This window comes from Xenopus tropicalis, chromosome 3 (assembly GCF_000004195.4).
Source record: "Xenopus tropicalis strain Nigerian chromosome 3, UCB_Xtro_10.0, whole genome shotgun sequence".
Classification (NCBI taxonomy): domain Eukaryota; kingdom Metazoa; phylum Chordata; class Amphibia; order Anura; family Pipidae; genus Xenopus; species Xenopus tropicalis.
The window spans coordinates 20,379,286-20,401,214 of record NC_030679.2 but is presented as its reverse complement, the minus strand read 5'-3'; the positions used below and the strand labels follow the sequence as shown (position 1 = coordinate 20,401,214).

The window sequence follows — 21,929 nt, the reverse complement described above, 5'->3', positions numbered from 1 at the left end:
GATTTGGCAGGTATGAAGGGCAGCCAGCAAATATACAATATTTTTTTTTCTAAGGACACCCATAAAAATATAAGACATGCAGGCAATACAAAAAATGTAATTTTTATTCCCAGTACTGACAGGCTCCTTAGAGTTTTGCCCCTCGGCCCCCGGGTATCTGCCCTGCTCTCATGTACCAACCGTAACCTTTAACTGAATTTAACTTTTTCCTTTTACAGAATGGTGGGGGCTTTTAATTTTCAAGTTTATTGTCATATACAAATAACAATGAAGCATCATTACCGTAATGAAATTTTTTTGACCCATGTTCCTCCCAACTTTACATAGTATTTATTAATACTGGGCAAATCTGCACCTGGGCAGTAATCCTTGGCACCAATCAGATTTGTGCTTTCATAGTTCTACATGCAGCTGGTAGGGCAAAGCTCATCAACTTTCAGCGATTTGCCGAAATCGCCTGCGCAGCGTGTGCCATCCCACCGGTGACTTACATTTTCGCCGGTGGGATGGCAATTCTGGGAGATTAGTCGCCCGCGAACAGGGAGATTTGTTGCGGGCGACTAATCTCCCTGTGTGCCAGAGCCCTTAAGGGTAAAATAGGCAAATCTCTCCCTTACTCTCACACCTTGTTTCTTATACGCCTTCTAAGTTTAGGTCCTAAGTATTTTGAAAAGGGCCCTCTTTACCTCTTCTATTGATTATCAGTTTTCATTTGCATGTAATCTCTATATTTAATTTATACACAATGTTATAAATAATAGAAATAATCTCCTGTATAGGAAATATTGCTAAATGCATTATCTATGTATGTATAACTTTAAATTTATTATCCCTAAAGCTGACTTTTCTTTTTTATTCCCTTCTTTATACAGATTGCTATTGTGCCTTCTAGCGTTCATTTGCGATTCAGTGTGATTCAGTGCGATTTAGTGCGATACCGTGCGATAACAGCGATATTTTGATTTTTCTGGCATCTCCCTGGTTTGATATATTCCATTCTTATCGGAGCTAGTGGGGATAGCCACAGACTACAGAGAGAGACCCCTTGGGGTTCCCCGGCCTTGTGCCGGCCCCTCTCCTCAAACCATCACGATGGCAACTGGACAACATCTTTTGAGAGGTAATCTTGCAAATCCAACAGATATATTCATGATATATTTTACAGCAAATCTGCCTTAAATACACAAGGGAGGGGGGTTCAGTTTGTTAGGTCTCTTGGGGGGGGGGGCGGCTCGGGGTCAAAAATGCCCCTGTCTCTACCCCAGTTATGCCTCATTATGTTGTAACCACATCCACATAAGGTTTGTAAGGTAATCAGGCCCTTAATAGCTTATTTGTATTTTTAGTCTGTATTTAAAAAGGTTCAAAATGTAGTTCTTCTTATCCCCAGCATAGAGCAGAGATACTGTGCCAAAGGGTTTGCCCCAGCCTGGCCCTAATAAAGCCCCACAGGGCTTTGAGCATATAAACCCCATACATATACCATATCTTGTCTTCATTAGAAGCAAATCCATCACTATCAGCAGTGTTATATTGGGCATTTATCATTAGGTAGAACAGTGTTTCATACAAACGGGACAATATAATAAGCCCTTTCATGTCTTGAATCTTCTCCTATTGCTGTTCCTAAAATAATGCCCATGTGTCTCTCGTGTCTGCTTTTAGGTTGCGAGAGTATCAGGAGCAAGCCAGGGCTGCAGGTAATGCATCTGTTTCTTCTGTAATTCCCTTTCCTACAACTTCAATAGAAACTACAACCTCTTCTTAAGTAGCTCTCTGTCTGCACAGCATCCTGTCTCTCTCAGTGTTTTGCTTTTAAAAATATAGGTGGGAGCTGCCATACTATTTGAATCTGTGCAGTTATTGGAAAGGCTAATTTCCTGGGGTGGGGGGGGGGCAATATTTTAGACCCCTTCAGTGAATCAAACAGCTTTTTAACCCTGGGCCAGTGCTCCTTTTCAGAGAGATAATGCACCAGCCCAGGGAAAAAACTAACAAGAGCGCCACCTCACATCCTACTGAGTTTTCCAGCTTGAGCTTGGGCATGAGCAATACAGTAGGGAGAGTTCCACCTGTGCCATATGCCTTATTCCTGCCATTATGTGCCATAGAAACCCCCAACCCTTTCTGTCACTATTCTCCTCAGTATGTTGATGAATTTACAGTTGTGTTTCTAATGCTCTTTTCTTTAACTTACAGAAGCTGTTCCTCGCCCTGGATTCTTTTAGGCCGGAGAAGAACAATTTCGAGGCCATGATTTCTTATTATGGTAAAATCCTATATTAATTACTAGTTCCTTAAGTTGTTCTGCTTTACAGCTTTTCACTGGAAATAGAGACTGTAACCCCCAGCATCCCCATTTAAATTCAGCACTTTTATCTTGCTGCACCTTGATTCACCCAAGCCACTTTCCTGGTACCTGACTGCCCATGTGCTTAGCCTGAATCAGTAAAAGTGATACCTGGGAGCAGCACCCCCCACCCTTGATCACCCATCCCTCCTGCCACAGTGAAGCGAGTGGGGGGAATCAGGGTTAATGGGTAGGGAGGGGTGATAAGGAGCTAAAGCAGTGATGCCATGCAGTGTTTAAGACTTTCCACAAGCTCCAGTACAGCCCCATTAAATGGGAAGTTGTCTACAGAACATAACACTAGCACAAAAGTGCAATCATGGCGTCTCTAATTGGCTGTAAAAGGCTGTAGCGTTAGTTTATTATTGTTGAATTCCTTTCCCTAAGCTCAATGTTTAAAGGAAATTTATTTTTCTCTGCAGAAGATTACTACAGATACCATTCTCTGGAAGAGGAAAACCTGTAAGTAAAACATAAATAGTCTTATTACATGTTGGGAATTGTTTACCACTGCCAGGAGGGTAAGTGCAAGAGCAGTAAGGGTGGAAATTCGCACCCCTTAGGGCAGTGACCCACTGGGAGATTAGTCGCCACGCGACTTTCTGTGTTTGGCGTCACACTGTATCCGCTATAATGAATAGGTGCATCTACAGTAGAAATACAAAGGAATAGTAGACATAACCTATTATTAATGCTCAGTGGGAATTCTTTTTCAGGAAAGATTTTCTGCTTTGGTACACCATCGAGAACATCGCCGATGACGAGAACATCCCCAATTATTTTGTCATGATTGATAATCTGGTAAGAAATCCAAAACAGATGTTTAGATAAATAAGGAATGAATGAAATTAGATTGTCAGCTCTTGGCCCAGTACAATTTATGTCTGGATCTTTGCTCCATATTATGAAATGACACAAGGCTCAGGCAATAACACTGGATGAGCAGATCCAGAGCTGCACTAAATCCAACTAAACCTGTTGCTTGTTAACTATTCCCTTTATCTAGTTTAAATGATAGTGGGGCTAAACAGAGCCACAGAGTGTGCATAAAGCTAATATGTGAGGCAGTCACTCTTCCCAAAGTCTCTTTTAAACATAAAGCCCATGCAACTACAGAGGTAACTGGAAATGGTACATTTAGAATAATGAGGAGGCCTGTAGTGATAGGATGGTAATTGCACAGCGGCGCTGCCTCGTATTTCTGCTTCACAGCTGCCCCTGAGATGATATTGCTGCTGCGCTTTCATTGTAAATGAGCCCCTAGGAGTCAGTCAGGGAGTCACAGTTATAATGAAGAGGCATAAAAACCTATTTGGATCTTAAAGAACTTACTCTGGGTTTATAGAACTGATTATAAGAGTAATAGCACTGACTCACAGATTCCTTTCTCACACTGCTACTCTCTTTTATGTTACAGAGGAAACTGGAAGTACTCGAGGGGATGTATTTTATTGCGTGCCCTCTTGCGTCACCAGTAAGTGTCATTATTATTATTAAGGTTTTTATTCACTGTGTGTCTCTATTATAATCAGGAACATTATAATTCACTGTATGGTGCCACATGGGCATAATAGTGACACTGGTACAAAGCAGTGCTTAACATTGAGCATCTTCTCCCACAGACGACGCAAGAAGGACAAAACCTGCGCAGCCAGTATGAGGCACTGGTAATTCTTCATACAGTAAGTTCCCTGGATCACCGTCCCTTGTGCTTTGTTGTAGATTTATTGCCAAATGTGCTTTAATCAGCTGATTCCAAAGAGGACACTTGCACGGGAGGTGCTGCTGGGCATGTTGCCTACTGGGTATTTTCCCTGGCATGACAAAAGGCAGACTGATGCTCAGGGCTACTTGCAATACCACATGCCCCTTTAATATTCTCTATTTATCTTAAATAATAATACACTGATCATAAGGTTTCGAATTAAATATTAAGGTATTAGATTTACGGATGGACATTGGGCATAGATTATGGAGATATTATGTGCAAGTGCTACTTTCTCTAATACAGAGCATAGTTACATAGTTAATATGGGATGAAAAAGACAATAGTCTACCCCTCCAAATGACACCAAGTGCATATGTGTGTATTTATACATATACACACACACACATACCTATATTAACTGTATATTCTAAGATCACTGTAGCTTTGGATATGATGCATGTCCAACAAGTCAACACTCTTACAGGTATTAGTAGAATATCACAAAATCAGTCGGCAGGTTATTCCACAACCTCATTGCCCTCACCACATAAAGGAACTATTGGCACCACCTGTACAGGGGTAATCGTAACTATCTTTTTTCTTTCCCCTTTGTCCTATCCTTGTTCTGTTCCATGTGCTCGCAGGCAGTAAGATCCAAGCTGGAAGAATTAATGCGCAGAATTGCAGAGAAGAGAGAGGAGTTGCAGCAACTTCCTGGGTATGTACTTTACATATTAAACTTTCCATTACAGATACTGACACATAAGAGCAATATATAGAAGAGATGGAGCAAGAGAAATAAAAGCATCTTAACATCAACATTACATTCCCTGCTAAAATATGTGCTGGTCTATCAGTTTAGTCTGATGCATTCATACAATATACCAAAATCCCCCCCTCTAAGAAGGCAGTAGAAATGTTTCAAATATTGCAGCTCCCTCCTCGAGATGAAGCCTGTCCCTACAGCAAACTTGGAACATGCTCAGTAACTGCCCTATCAGGGTATATTATTCCTCCAGTGATCATAACTGCAGCCTTAAAACTTTGAAAACAGATGACAGTACTGACTCATGTTTTATTTTTTCACTTTAGAACCAGCGCACAGGAGTCTCCTGCTGCAGAGATCAGAACAGCAGAGGAGAGTGCACAGGAGACACCGGGTGCAGAGGAGGAAGCAGCGGAGGAGACTCCTGCTGCAGAGGGAGAACGCCTGACCCTTAGAAGAAGGGTCAGGAAAGCCCTCAAAAGGCCGTTCCAGAGAATTTGGGTAATATATTTATTTACTTACAACCTATTTTTAATTTGCAGATGCCATGTCAGTCAGTGCAGCTCTCTTAACCTGCCGTTCCAGTCATTTAGGCTGTCTGCCAAACCCTTAGAACAACAGAATGGCAGCTATAGCTAGTATGGCCCCTAGTAACCTCACTGCCCCTTTAGCCTGTGGGATGATCAGTCAGAGAACATACCTGATAGGCCAGTGTATGGCTACCCTTATAATAGGCTTGTGACTCTAAGCAGAGCTCTAGCCAGGTCTGCAGATATCAACGGCAATTCTCTAGTAGGCCAATAAGGGGGAGGTATGATAACCCTCATAGGGCAGCTGTAGCTCTGGCTCAGATATCCACCTTTGGAAAAGGGTTTTCCCAGTGGTAACTAGACTGGCACCAGGTGATCAATGCTCAAAAATTCCAGAGACCTGATTTCTTGTAGGGCCAGACTAAGAGACTTATATGATAAAAAAAAAAAATCTCTGTGATTTCTTTTTAGTTGAACATTTTCTTTCTGTTTTTTTCAGCGTGCCACTAGAAGACTTCTCAGGGGGGGATGCTGTCACCCACCTCCCCCTGCTCCATAGTATACTTGGGGTAAGTATGTGTCTAGAGGGGTGGGTGGTTGGGTGTGTGTTTAGAAGGGTGGTTGTGCATGATAAGGGGTGAGTGGGTGTGAGTATAAGGAGGTGGGTGGGTGTGAGGAGTGGGTGGGGGGGTGCATGTGAAGAGGGCTGGGGGTTATGTAGAGGGGTGTTAGGGGGTTATATATGTGTGTAGGGATGTGGGTAGATAAGTGTGTATGTATAGAGGGGTGGATAGGGAAGTGTGTATGTTGAGGGGTAGGTGGATGCGTGTGTAGAGATGTGGGTGGATAGGTGTGTTTGTAGAGGGGTGGGTGGATGGGTTCATGTGTAGAGGGGTGGTAAGGTGGGTGTGTAGAGGGGCAGGTGGGGTTGTGTGTAGAGGGGTTAGTGGATGCATGTAGAGGGGTAGATGACTGTGTAGAGAGAGGTTAGCAGGTTGGGGTTGAGTGTGTAAAGGGGTCAATGGAGGGGGGGTGTGGGGGCACATGTGTAGGGGTGTGGATATATGTGTACGCTAATAGAAGGTATGAAGCCATGATTCAGGGTGGAAAACCGACTGCCGTTTCTAGGAGTCAGGAAGGAATTTTTTACCCTCAGATGAGGGTTTTTTTGCCTTCCTCTGAATCATTAGCTGTTAGGAATGCCCAAACCTAATTGGCTATGAATTGGAATAAACCCTGTGATCACCAACAGGTTTTCCCATAAACATGTCTCTGCGTTTTTCTTGAATTCTTAATGTAAAAGATGGGAAGGGGGCTTCTGTGCATCATTCTGCTAAAGGTGTCTGACCAATAGTGTGACAGGGAAATGAAAACCGCTGGGAGCTGCTCAAAATGGGCAATTTCAGGGCATGCAGGGGTAAAACTGGGTGGTTGGTGCTGATTAAGAGGTTAAGTTGAAGAAGTGGATGGATTAATATATAATGCAGGGGGTTGTTAGAGTGGGTTCTGCTGTGGGGGTGAAAGATACAGTGAGCCAAACACAGACGCGTATCGAGAATACAGATACCTAGCTACTGCCCCCTGCTATGTGCGTGCTGAAGTTATGCGTGCCCTCTGCAAATATTAAGCAGCAGGCAGGCATGACTTCAGCAAAGATAGAAGCTATAAAAGAAGCAGAGCCCTGGTCCAGGCCCCCCTGTGCCCCCCGTGACTGCAGAGTCCGTTTCCTCTATATTTACACGACTGATACGGAACAATAAAGATTGGAAGCAACTACAATATTGCATTACTTAATAGGCCACAATGCAACTGCATCTCTAAGGGCACTTCTCAGCAGCCCACTGATACCATACCTTTTAGTGTATGTATGTGCTTGCTACAGGGGTAGGCCTATGCCGAATTCATTTTTTAAGTACCGCCCTGTACAGGTTGAGACAACTTTTGGGGAGGAATTCCTGCTAATGTGATGGTGGAGTATACCATTTTCTTTATCACACGCACAATCACACATCCGATGTGTGGAAAAATGAGGGCTATAGGTTTCTCATTTGAAATAGAACTCAGTATAGGAATAGCTATACTGAAATATTTTATGGTGAAATGATGATTATTGATCATGCACCCCCTTCTTCTGAGAGTTAGAGATCGGGAAAAACTACATTTAAGAACTGAACTCACAGGCTTGTTACCTTTAGCCCTTGCGTTTAAATGAACTGATTTCCTATGCTCCATTCTAGTGCTGAGCGAATCTGTCCCGTTTCATTTCTCAAATGTGTTCATGAACTGGATACAGTTAAAGCCGGGTTACAGGTTAAAGCCAGATATGAAAGGCAAGAGGAGCTGCAAAAATGGGGCCCCTCTTCACTACCTTTTAGCTGATCAACAAAAAATTTCCCTCAGGGCCAGTCCTTGATTCACCAGGATGGTGGGATTATCAGTCTGACTGGTCCCAAGACTGGCCACACATACACAAATGGGCAGGAAGTATGGTGGAAACTGTACAAATTGCCCAACCAAATCTGATCATTTATGTCCAGAGCTTTAGATATTCACTGGTACATGAGTGCCACCCAATCTCAGTTACTTAATGTGCCACACACGCACTTCAATAACAGCTGAAGGAGTGCCAGTTGGGCACCACTGTGGCAGCAGCAGCATCTACAAGTGAAAGACCCTTATCAGCTGGCACACTCACATGCAAGCCACCCTTCTCTGGAACAGGCTCATTACCCAATTCAGGGGTTGCTGCCAACCTCCCAGCACTTCCAAGGACTCTGCTCATATTCTGCCAAGTTCCCACCTCTCTACATTAATTATATTTATAATCCAGGAAGGAAAATTTTTTTTAACAAGATTTTGGGATGATTTAAGTGCAGGAAACACAAAGCATCACCACCAATTCTCTAAAGGGGAGTAAAATGCAGAATATTACGCTGAAATACTCTGTCATCCTTGTGGGCTAAATTTGCCATGTCTGTGTTAATAGGAATAGATATCCTCAAATTACTCCCCTGCTGGAAAATGGTGCCATGTTCCAACCTCATCTAAAGCTAGGAGCAAGCTGTTGTGTTTTTACCCTGCCCTCCCACCAGTGTCTGTGGGTGCAGGCCCTTGCACTCCATTGAATTCATAAGGGGCGGCTGTAAGGAGGCAAATAGGTGCCCCTTCCCCTGCCCTCTAATATGTGCATCATTCAGACAGGGAGTAGGGACAAGGGTGACTTTCGCATCTACCACAAGGTGAAGAGTGCAGCAAAGCTTTGCACCCTTTTGTCGGAGGTCATTGTAAATGACCGCTATGGGGCATCCTGGCAAACAGAGGTGGGCAAAGCCACAAAGCCAGCTGAGCGCCCTAGGCAACCTGTCTGGCTGACTCTAACCTGCACCCCCACCATGGGCCTCTGGCTGCCGTAATTAGAAATCCGGCGTTGGAGGTGAGGGCAAGGGAACGCAGACTACAGGTAGGCAGAAGAGGTACCTGCCTGGCACTCCCCCTATCATTGCTCCATAAGGCAGGTGCCCCTTCTGCCCGTTCAGAGCTCAGTAATATTGCTGCCATTGTGTTGTTACCGAACCATTATTGCTGCTGAAAGCTATTTTTGTTGTTTTCAACTGTTTATGGAAGAACAAGCCTTGTTTTTCCAGCTGCTGCCGCCGGCTGAAATAAAAGATATTTTTTCTGTGGGGGCCGATTCACTAGTGTGTTAACGCATAACGCATGTTTTTTTGCATTAAAAAGGACGCCATAATTAAGTAGCGATTCATCAAAGTCATTTTGCATGCGTTAAGACGCATATCGCATGCGCAAAAAAAAGCAACATCACAAAGCGTTATTTCTATTGCATTGCGTTAATTAGCGAATAGAAATCGCATGATTCACAAAAACATATGAAGCGTTAAGCGTGAGAAATATCGCGTTAATCTGTGCAAATATTAACACCTACTTGGGGCAGGCGATACTTAAAGAACATTGCGGTTCGTGAGCTTTTGCCAACACAACATGCAGTGGGATTTATTCAAGTCTGTGTTGGCCCTAGAGTGATGCAGCCTCCAGTTTGCAGGAAAATGGGAATTTTCAGAAAAGTAGTTTTACAAACGTAATGGTTACGTGCGTTAAATTGTGCGCTAATATAGCAGGCGGCGAAATATATCGCGCGCTGCGGTAATTAGCACACATAGTTACATAGTTACATAGTTACATAGGGTTGAAAAAAGACCAGTGTCCATCAAGTTCAACCCATCCAAGTAAATCCAGCACACTTAACCCACACCTACCAATCTATACACTCACATACATAAACTATAAATACAACCAGTAATACTAACTGTAGATATTAGTATCACAATAGCCTTGGATATTCTGATTGATCAAGAACTCATCCAGGCCCCTCTTAAAGGCATTAACAGAATCTGCCATTACCACATCACTAGGAAGGGCATTCCACAACCTCACTGCCCTCACCGTGAAAAACCACCTACGCTGCTTCAAATGGAAGCTCCTTTCCTCTAATCTAAAGGGGTGACCTCTGGTGCGCTGATTGTTTTTATGGGAAAAAAGAACATCCCCTATCTGCCTATAATCCCCTCTAATGTACTTGTACAGAGTAATCATGTCCCCTCGCAAGCGCCTCTTTTCCAGAGAAAACAACCCCAACCTCGACAGTCTCACCTCATAGTTTAACCCTTCCATCCCCTTAACCAGTTTAGTTGCACGTCTCTGCACTTTCTCCAGCTCATTAATATCCTTCTTAAGGACTGGAGCCCAAAACTGCACTGCATACTCAAGGTGAGGCCTTACCAGGGACCTATAAAGAGGCAAAATTATGTTCTCATCCCTTGAGTCAATGCCCTTTTTTATACAAGACAGCACTTTATTTGCTTTAGTAGCCACAGAATGACACTGCCTGGAATTAGACAACTTGTTATCAACAAAAACCCCTAGATCCTTCTCCATTAAGGATACCCCCAACACACTACCATTCAGTAGATAGTTTGCGTTTATATTATTTCTACCAAAGTGCATAACTTTGCACTTATCAACATTGAACCTCATTTTCCAGTTTGCTGCCCAGTTATCTAATTTTGTCAAATCGCTCTGCAAAGCGGCAGCATCCTGCATGGAACTTATAGTTTTGCATAATTTTGTGTCATCAGCAAAAATAGAAACAGTACTGTCTATGCCCCCCTCCAGGTCATTAATAAACAAGTTAAAAAGCAAAGGCCCAAGGACTGACCCCTGCGGTACTCCACTAACCACACTGGTCCAATTAGAAAATGTTCCATTTACAACCACTCTTTGTACTCTATCCTTCAGCCAGTTCTCTATCCAATTACAAATATTATGTTCTAGGCCAATATTCCTTAATTTGATCATTAACCTTCTGTGAGGTACTGTATCAAACGCTTTAGCAAAGTCCAAGTAGATGACATCAACTGCCATTCCAGCATCAAGGTTCCTGCTCACCTCCTCATAAAAGGCGACTAAATTAGTCTGGCAAGATCTGTTATGCATAAAACCATGCTGGCACAAACTAATAGTATTGTGAACTGCAATGTATTCAAGTACCCTATCCCTTATTACCCCTTCCAAAAGTTTTCCTACTACTGATGTCAGACTAACAAGCCTATAGTTTTCAGGCTGAGAATGGGATCCCACACGTGGCGGTAAATAACGCAAGAAAACGCTCATCGCGAGTTAATTAAAGCAAACAACTTCGCGTCTAAATTAACGCAAGTATCCTTTTAGTGAATCGTGCGTTAAGTTGCAAAAAAATAAGAAGTCTTGCGTTTCCTGGCGGATGTTGGCTACATGTGCCTGCACCCGAGCTTATTGTGCAGGCATAAGGTAGGATAAATTTCCAGTAGCGGGGCGTATTCTCAGCAATTGTTTTTCGCCTTGCCGAGAATACGCCCATTAGCCTTAATTCTTTGCAGGTACCAAAATGAAATCGCAAAACTTAAGAGCAATAACTATTCAATGGGTAATAAAGCAACCAACCCCACAACATAGAATTGAAAAAATTCAGTCTCTTACCCAAGAACTTAGAATAAACTCTAATACTTAACTCTAGAGCGCCCTCTTCTGTCTAGACTTCTCAGATGAGGTCTTATGTGATAAAAATAAAGAAATGGAAAAGAAAACATATATATAGCATAATACAGCAATATAAATCAGCCCTCCAAATGTGTTTAAATCCAACCAAATCCTTGTTAACATCACAACCAAATTAGCTTCACTCCAAAGCATTTAAAGTTTGTGTCTATATCCAAATACAGTGAGTTTCCATATTTCCCACTCTTCTGTGACTTCCTATATCCTTAACCAATTGTGCATATACTTACAGACCAAACTTTGGTCTTGGAGCTTTCAACAAGTTTTTTTCTGGTAGAACTATAACTCCCCATTCTCCTTTTCCACTTACTCCTGCTGCTGCTGGACAGATATACAACGAACATGTGTAAAATCCTAAAACTGTATTCTAAAACAGATTAAAAGTTACACTCACAAATGCCATAAAACCTGCACCCATCGGGAGTCTTTTTAAACAGTGTCAGATCCTTGCATGCTTATCCGCCCCCTCATGCTCATAATAAAAGATAAAGAAATAGCCTTTTTTAAAGTGACTATTACACAGGAAACACGTAAAACATCAAAAGTGAGAGAACAGACAATAAAAGTTAATATAAAATCAAAATCAAACATAAGCGTAAAAGAAAAAAAAAACAAATTCGCAATAATATATCCCCATTCTATTGAGCAGAAATTGTAATATTTTTGTAATTCCAGCACATACTGGAAAAGTCAAGTCTGCACCGCTCTGAGAAATGACCAGGGAAGACTGGCAGGGATCAAATAGTGAGGTGTAGATATAAATACTATAGTAGATCTAAAAAGTAACTGTAACCAAACTACAAGGCGCCCCAAGTATTTAGGTTCTTACCGGCTCAGTTGCAGCGATCAGGTCGGGACAGTGCCAGACCGCAGCTCATTATATACAGTGGCTTGCAAAAGTATTCGGCCCCCTTGAACTTTTCCACATTTTGTCACATTACAGCCACAAACATAAATCAATTTTATTGGAATTCCACATGAAAGACCAATACAAAGTGGTGTACACGTGAGAAGTGGAACGAAAATCATACATGATTCCAAACATTTTTTACAAATAAATAACTGCAAAGTGGGGTGTGCGTAATTATTCAGCCCCGAGTCAATACTTTGTAGAACCACCTTTTGCTGCAATTACAGCTGCCAGTCTTTTAGGTTATGTCTCTACCAGCTTTGCACATCTAGAGACTGAAATCCTTGCCCATTCTTCTTTGCAAAAAAGCTCCAGTGCAGACTCCAAGAGGTTTTCTTCCAAGATTGCCCTGTATTTGGCTCCAACCATCTTCCCATCAGCTCTGAGCAGCTTCCCTGTCCCTGCTGAAGAGAAGCACCCCCAGAGCATGATGCTGCCACCACCATATTTGACAGTTGGGGATGGTGTGTTCAGAGTGATGTGCAGTGTTAGTTTTCCGCCACACATAGCGTTTTGCATTTTGGCCAAAAAGTTCCATTTTGGTCTCATCTGACCAGAGCACCTTCTTCCACATGTTTGCTGTGTCCCCCACATGGCTTGTGGCAAACTGCAAACGGGACTTCTTATGGTTTTCTGTTAACAATGGCTTTCTTCTTGCCACTCTTCCATAAAGGCCAACTTTGTGCAGTGCACGACTAATAGTTGTCCTATGGACAGATTCCCCCACCTGAGCTGTAGATCTCTGCAGCTCGTCCAAAGTCACCATGGGCTCTTGGCTGCATTTCTGATCAGCGCTCTCCTTGTGCGGCCTGTGAGTTTAGGTGGACGGCCTTGTCTTGGTAGGTTTATAGTTGTGCCATACTCCTTCCATTTCTGAATGATCGCTTGAACAGTGCTCCGTGGGATGTTCAAGGCTTTGGAAATCTTTTTGTAGCCTAAGCCTGCTTTAAATTCCTCAATAACTTTATCCCTGACCTGTCTGGTGTGTTCTTTGGACTTCATGGTGTTGTTGCTCCCAATATTCTCTTAGACAACCTCTGAGGCCGTCACAGAGCAGCTGTATTTGTACTGACATTAGATTACACACAGGTGCACTCTATTTAGTCATTAGCACTCATCAGGCAATGTCTATGGGCAACTGACTGCACTCCCCACTTTGCAGTTATTTATTTGTAAAAAATGTTTGGAATCATGTATGATTTTCGTTCCACTTCTCACGTGTACACCACTTTGTATTGGTCTTTCACGTGGAATTCCAATAAAATTGATTCATGTTTGTGGCTGTAATGTGACAAAATGTGGAAAAGTTCAAGAGGGCCGAATACTTTTGCAAGACACTGTAATCCACATCGGTAATGTACTGTAGAAAAAGTGACCACTAGATGGCGCTAGAGCTAAACATACATCCATTCATATGATTCAATAGCTACAGGGAAATAAATGGACACTAGATGGCACTGTAGCGATAACAAAACGGAACGCTTCCTGCCACCATTAGTTAATGAGCCCTAATGTCCCAAACCCACGGCCCCATCTCCATTTAGGCTATAAGATCTAAAGCGCAGGGACAGTTTATACTTAAAAAAAATAATAAAAGAAAGAAATAGCCTTTTTTAAAGTGACTATTACACAGCAAACACGTAAAACGTCAAAAGTGAGAGAACAGATAATAAAAGTAAATATAAAATCAAAATCAAACATCAAAGCATCAAAGCATAAAAGAAAAAAAAACAAATTCACAATAATATATCCCCATTCTATCCGCAGAAATTGTAATATTTTTTTCATTCCATCAAAGTAAGAGCACATATCGGGAAAAGTCAAGCCTGCACCGCTCTGAGAAATGACCAGGGAAGACTGGCAGGGATCAAATAGTGAGGTGTAGGAATAAATACTGTAGTTGATCTAAAAAGTAACTGTAACCAAACCACAAGGCACCCCAAGTATTTAGGTTCTTACCGGCTCAGTTGCAGCGATCAGGTCGGGACAGTGCCAGACCGCAGCTCATTATATGATCCACATCGGTAATGTACTGTAGAAAAAGTGACCACGAGATGGCGGTAGAGCTAAACATACATACAACTTCTCCCTATCTTGCTCGTGTTGCTCAACCCCCCTGTTTTTTTTTTAGTCTTGCTCTACTGTGGCCTTTCTGCTCCCACCCTTCCTGTATAACGTTTGGCTGCCTTTTCACCCTGACCCTACTGCACTGACATCTCTCCAGCCTGCCTACATGACTGTGGTCGTGTGTCCCAAAAAAAACCCAACATAAAACAATCTAAAGGTGGCCATGCACGGGAAGATTTCAGCTGCAAATTCGAGGCTTTAAAACCAACTCAGCGGCTTATCTGTCTGTGTATGGGGCCCTCCTACAGGCCACCCCAACTGATATGTGGCCAAAAATTGGCCAGATGTCGATTGGAGAGCCTAGATTTTTTGCCAGTTTGGGGGCCATAACGGCTCGTTGATGCAGTCCTGCCTCCGACTTTTCCTTTGCCCTATCCCCCCTCCCAGGACCAAACAATTGCATTAGCACGTTATCGCCCCGCCAAGGTGGGCATATTGGGGGAAAGATTTGCTCGTTTGGCAACCTTGGCAAAGGAGCAAACCTTACCATGTATGGCCACCTTTAGTTACATGTCAATTCCAATGCTGGACATGGTTGAAAGCCCACATTGTTTTTATTAAGAACGGAAATCATCCACTTACACTTCAGGAGCCGACTAATGATAAAGCAAGTAGAGAGATTTACCTCATAGTGACCGTCTCTTCCTTGGAGTTGTTATTGTAGATGACGACAGCTGAGGCATTATGGGATGCAGCGCGCAGAATCTTCTCCTTAAACGTACAGTTCCCGCGCTGCAGGAGCGCTATCCAATGCTTCGTGTTGGGCGCGACATTGAAACGTGTTTGAGAATCACAGCCAAGTCGATCGGCCGCTAGAGACACAAACGGCAAACATATTAATTCAGGGCACTAGAAAAGGACTTTATATATCTACCACCTACACTACAGGCATATTCTACTTAATGGAGAAGCAATATCCAAAATCCCTTTATTATTATTATCTCAAAGACCAACGTCTTATAAATGTTATTGATTTCCTTACTATTTTATTAAATGGAAAGGATGAGGGGAAACAAAGATGGCATTAGCATTATCCTTTATTTATATATCACTAAAAAGCATTCCACAGCCCTGTACAGAGATTGTTAAAGTGGAAATAGGTATATTATCTCAATGTTAGATGTTGTCTAACATCTGTAAATAAAATATTTATTGTATGAACCAACAATTTCATCACGCCTGTGCACAGAGGTACCATATTATGGTTACAATATAGGTATTCCCCGGTAATTAGTACAGTACAGATCAAGAGGAATATTTTAAGGAACACCAGCCATTTAGAGTTCCACTGATCAAACATGATTACATAAACAGCCTTCTCTGTGTTCTTCCTGCCTGTTCCCTTTGGGAAAATTAGAACAAAATAAATTACAAAATTCTCTTATAATTACATTGTACTGATTTGGTGGCAAAAATATACATGAGAGAGAATAAAGTGCTTTTTTCTGTATTTTGTAGCGCGTCCTTCAGTAGTGATTAAAAAGAATTAAATGCTACTGGAAGCAACAACAAAGAACAGATTAATTTAAAATCTGATGTGTGGTCATGCTCAATTAGCGAATGAATGGCAATAAATTTGCAAAGGAAATAGCCGTGCCTTTATATTCAGGCATCTATTTGTCAGAAGACATTGCATGACCCAAAGCTATTAGCCCAAACCTGAACATGGGCACCGGCTGTACTTTTGTACAACATAAACAGATGTTATCACTAACAGCGGGAATCCCCAAAGGGATGTGATTATCACAAATTGGCTTCTTTTGTTTCTTCTCCATATTATAAACACAGACATTAACAGTGCTGTGTATGCTCTTCAACACAGTATAGATTTTTCTATAAATTACATCTAAAATTCTGTACCACTAAGTATAGTAACACAGGCAGAGAAGACCCATTACTTGGCCGGTGAATGCTAGGCTTTAGTAAAGGTTGCAGTAGGGTTGTAGAGCTAGTTGTTTTCCCATACAGCTGAAGGAAGATGTAAAACACAAAATAGCACAAGGGGGTAAAGTGTTGCTGGGCAGTCTCAATGCCCATGGGGTGATTTGGCACACACTGATCCTTGTAGGTAAGGGCACAGCATGCAACTAGGGTTGACGTTTTCTGAAAAAAAAAAAAATAAATTCCAGCCTATATTTTGTCTTTTTTCCCTATTAATAACATTGCAGATTTATCAAAATCTGAGATTAGAGCTCACCAAAGAAGTATTCACCCACCTTATATCCATTCCCATGGGATTTTTACAAGTGTAATTAGCAATGGGTTAAATTTAGGGTTCTCCATTTGACAAATATGCTTCTAAAAGTCCCATAAGAAAGTGGGTGAATTATCTTACATTTTGATAAATTAGTCCCAAAATCTAAAATAAATAAATTGAAATATTTTCTTACATTGTCTACATTTTTACCCATGAGCAACATTCAAAAGTAAAAAGAGTTGGAGAGCAACAGAAGCATGAAACCACTCTGGGGGTGCAAAATAAAGGCTGTGATTGGCTATCTTGGTAGCCCCTATATGGACAGCAGCCTACAGAAGGTTCTGTCTGGCAGTATAACTGGTAAATAAGGAGCCAATACTGCCATACCGAGATCATTTAACAACACAGTATAAGACATTGTCTAGACATCATGCTGCATTTTCGGCCACCAATGAGAATAAACATTCAGCAAATTCAGACTTGGAACATTTTTAATTATTTACAGCAATATTATTTATTTTTAAAGGATCCTGTACTTACATTTCTTGGTAAGTCAAATTTGCAAAAAGCTCTATCCATTATTAAAGATATTTTAGTGACTGTTGTTTGAAGCTTGGCAGATAATCCCTGCTTTCAAAACCTTGGTAAATCCATTTAAAAAGCTGCCAGAGAACCCTCAAGCTTAAGTACCACCATATTTATACACACATATTCATTAGCACAGACAATTCATTCTTATTGGAGGCATAACAATTGGGTTTATTTAATGTTTAAATGACTTTTTAGTAAATCTAAGGTATGGAAATTCAAATTATGGAGAAATCCCTTATCTGGAAGACCCCAGGTCTAGAGCATTCTGGATAATAGATCCCATACCTGTACTGTCATGTAACATTTATACACCGCTGACACATTACACAGTACTGTAGATATTGATCATCATATATATAAGTCCCTCCAGTATCGGACTGGGCAAGTGGAACAAGGGGAAAAAACCTGGAAGGCCCCACCCTGTCTTTGTGGGCCCACAAACCCAGGCCCACGTCCTGATGGTTACTGTGAGTGCACCCTACCTACCCCCCCCCCCCTCCATCATGGACCCAAGGAGAAGGTAAAATGTGTGTGCACGCAGGTGGGCAGTTTGGGTTTAACTTCAGAAGAAGTTTGTGACTTGGATGGGGGGGGGCAGCCCTGGATACCCCCAAACAACTCAGGGACAATGAGTCCCTGCTCAGTGGAACCCAATCTAAGTTCCCTATCACATTCATATAATGGGTCAGTTTCATCAGGAGCCAATAAAAATACCTGGATGCTTTTAGAGAGTGGGAGAAAACAGGATCACACAAGGAACAAGTCACAATATAAAGAGGGTGCAAGGAAAAGTACTTTAAACTTGACAGGCATAACTATGAGGCTCCCTTCAATACATCTGGTCCCCAGGAACATTTATGAACAAATAATACGAAATGTAGTATTGCGACACAATAACTCTAGAATGCCACACAGAACTCCTTAGTAAGTCCCATTATCCCTATGCAAAGTCACCAGTATTGGCTCTAATGCTACACATGTCTACATCAGATATGGGAGTGCCACTAACTGAGGGGTTGATTTCTGATTGCATGAACATTTTAGAAACCCAGAATGATGGAACGTTCATCTCCCATCGGTTCTATTATAAGGAAATAATAAAATGTTTAAAAATTATGTCCTTTTTCGCTGTATAAATTAAACAATTCCACGTAGTTGATCCCCACTAAGATATAATTAATCCTTATTGGAAGAAAGACAATCCTATTGGGTTTATTTAATGCATAAATAATTTGTTAATAGATCTAAGGAATCCCCAGGTTCCGAGCATTATGGACAATAGATCCCATATTGTATTTGAACGTACAAATATGCCATATTTTAGCAATTTCTTTTCTGTACCATAAAAATTAGAATGTTGTGCATTTATATGAATTATGCAGAGAGATCATATTGTGCAATATTCCGTGGAAGGGAGAGGTCTTAAAAACTCCTTTTAGGGCCACATCTTGCCTGCTGGCCCCCAACCACTGTATGTAAGTAACTGATGATTACAATTACAGCTGGCCATACACGCACCGATACACGCACGAGGTTTCGTACGATATTCGGTGCGTGTATGGCATGTCGGCTAGTCGAGCGATATCGCAAGAAGCTGCTGATATCGGTCGACTCGCCGATCGGGCGCCATAGACGGCGCCTGACCAAAATCTGCCGTCGGGGCTGAATCGGCAGAAGGAGGTAGAAATCCTATTGTTTCTACCTGCTTTTCTGCTGTTTCAGCCCTGACGGTGTGTGGCGGATCTGACGATGTTTCGTCACGTGTGTGGCCACCTTAAGAGCAGATAAGCAAATACGGCACAGTAAAAATCCAAATTGAACCTTTGAAAGAAAGCAACTGATAAACGTATATGTCAGGTCAAGTTATTTTAGTTTTGAGTTGAGTACAATTGTCTTGTGTACCTGCCTCCCTCAGCAAATTCTTCCTATGCTAATATATTACTTTACGCTGCGAGCTTAGATAGCAAAGCCTAAATATAATCCGTTTGAGAAACCTAGAGTACTTGCCTGTATCAGAATTCTGTGTCTGGGGATAAACATTAGCTATCTCATAACCCTCTTAGCCATACTGGAATAATAATTATGTTGCCTGAAGCGACAGCACAAGAGCATTCATGAAAATCAAGGGCAGATGGGATGCTCTTAAATACTGCAAGTATTTGGCAAGGCTTGAAAGGGCCACAGGGAAATTAGGGAGTTGAAGTCTTTACTGCCTTTGGCCAAATCATGCCATATGCACTTTGTAGCAGGGAAATCAGTCAACCTTTTTTTTTTTTTTTTAATTACTAGTCCATTTCGATACTTTTTCTCTTTTATTCTGACATTATAGTTACTGTCTTGCTGCAGGGACCACTTCATCACCTTGCCTCCCAAGGCACCCAGTGTTTCTACGCAGGTGACAAAACCAGCACAAGCAGCATAGGGTTGCCACCTGTCGCAATTGAAGATGCTTAATGCCAATGCTATTAATAGGGAAGATAGATGGAGATATATTTTTTTTTTCAGAAACGGTGGCAAGTGCGGCAATATTTCCATTGCATAGGGCTGATGTACCATGTAAGAATACATAATTTCTGGGAGGTTTTTATATTTATTTCCCTACTTTCCCTAGAGTTTCGGGAAACGGAATAAGTAAAGTGTAATAAAAATAGTGCATCTTCCTTTCCAGAATTAGCAAAGGACACAGGGAAACTGTGCACAACACTGTCCGGATCCCTGCTGTTTTCAGCTTTGCCAGGGATTATTTATTAAAATTGTTTATCGCCTTCTTATGGGTTATTTGCATTTATATTTGACAGCTATGCCTGGAGGAGAAGTGGAGAAATAAATACAACATTCTTGTGGGAGAAGGGACAAAGCGCAAAGCATGCTTGTAACCTCTAGCAGTCCTAATAACATTGGCATGTAAAGGTGTCAAGCTGGCCATACACGTAAAGATTTTTAAAAGATCTTTTAGTTATCGTATGACGAAGCTTATCCTGAAACGACTGTTTAATAGTTCGATTTGCCCATAAACGAGAACGACCATTTCAAGCGATATCTTCTAGTTGAAGCTAGGAAAACTACCTGCGTGCTCCAGCAAACAACTGGACCGTGGCAAAATGTTTCCTAAAAGCAGATCTAAAAGCTGGCCATACATGTTACACTAACGAGCCAGCAACCAAATAGCTGCTACAATTGTCTCATTATATCACTGCCTTTGTCATACTAGGTGAACAACCACTTTAAGGCTATCTATACATGAGCGCTTACTAGTACTACAAATTAAAGGTGCACTAAACTTAAATGCACCTTCAGCACTCACCCAGCGGGAAGATCATCCTCTTCTACGTAAGGGTATAGGCCGGGTGGATGGTATATGGAATAAAAATACTTTACCAACAGCTAATACTTTTAGACACATCTGACAACAGCTAAATATGATAGTTGCCATGATAGTTATTATTACCATGTTTACTATGCTTCTGAATAGTAAGTCAGTGTAAACAACCAACCAATGTAAATAGGGTGAAAGGGAATGGCAGACCTGTCTGACCCTGAATAAGTGCTCTTATAGCTCAGTGTTTATATATTTATATATATATATGGGCTTCTCACCTGTGGGTGGAATTCATCTTACTCAAACTCTGGCCTTCTAGGCCTGGGAGTTCTCTGATTATGTCATCTGTTTGGGCGGCACTCCCAGGCTATTTTGTTGCACCAAAAACCATAAGTTTCATATGCATTAAATTATATGGAACGGTTAGGTTTGTGGCACATGTGGAAGATTGTTGCCCACAGGAAAGTGACCGGTGACCCGTAGCAGGGAGTAGGGAAGCAGGGGCATGACAGCGTCGTGGGGGGGTGTAGGCCACTCCCAGCTGGTTTGGGATTGGTGGTTTCAAATAGCAGCAAGGCGAGGGTATAAATAGGCAGTTGGTGTTTCCCGCTTCCAGTCCATTTTAGACAGTGCAGGAAAACGCCCACCCTCCCTCCCCTAACAGGTGAGTTGGTATTATAGTTTGGCTGGCGGAGTGGTTGAGTCCGGGAACCAATGGTTGCATGGTTATTGGTGGTTGGCACGCCTGGCACCTCAGGGGTAAGGAGGTGTGTCAGGAAGTGAGTCTGTTGAGGAGTAGGTGGTCCCGGGCTAGGATGGCAGCTGGCAGCGCTAGTGGCGTTGCGCAGTTATTAGATTGTTACAGTTGTTTGTTATACAAACGTTCAAGTTATCATATGTTCATGATATGTTATCTTATTTTCATGTTGTTATGTTTGTTTATGTTTATCATATGTTTGTGTTATGCTATTTGCTTACGGTACATGTTAAATAAAACTTCAGTGTTAATAAATGTTCTGCGGCCCTTTCCATCCAAAATTTGGTGTCTGTGTGATTCTTCTGGGTTACGAGGGGTGGTGTGGTAGGTTGTTAAGAGGTGGAACAAATCCCAACGATGCGCCTGTCAAGACATCCCCAATGAATGGTCACAAGTACTGGCTCTGATAAGGCATTCGACATTCAGAATGAGTGGCAGGCAGCAGGGGTGATTACGGGGCCCTTCTTTTCAAGTGGATTTCCGTGGAAATAGAAACCACACAGTCTGGTGGGTCAGTATCATTTTAATGTTGGATGAACTTCCTCTTTAAATGGAAAACATGG

General features: G+C 42.0%; 1 protein-coding gene across 1 annotated transcript; it reads left to right on the top strand.

Annotated features, from left to right (window-relative positions):
- Positions 1-883: 883 nt before the first annotated feature.
- On the top strand, positions 884-6,619 carry LOC105946024. Its single transcript, XM_031898715.1, has 10 exons — positions 884-1,120; positions 1,666-1,700; positions 2,200-2,269; positions 2,773-2,812; positions 3,067-3,151; positions 3,768-3,824; positions 3,973-4,032; positions 4,703-4,776; positions 5,151-5,325; positions 5,854-6,619. Exons 1-10 carry the CDS (start codon positions 1,093-1,095, stop codon positions 5,911-5,913), a joined length of 684 nt encoding a protein of 227 aa, XP_031754575.1. The 5' UTR covers positions 884-1,092; the 3' UTR covers positions 5,914-6,619.
- The last annotated feature ends 15,310 nt before the right edge of the window (positions 6,620-21,929 follow it).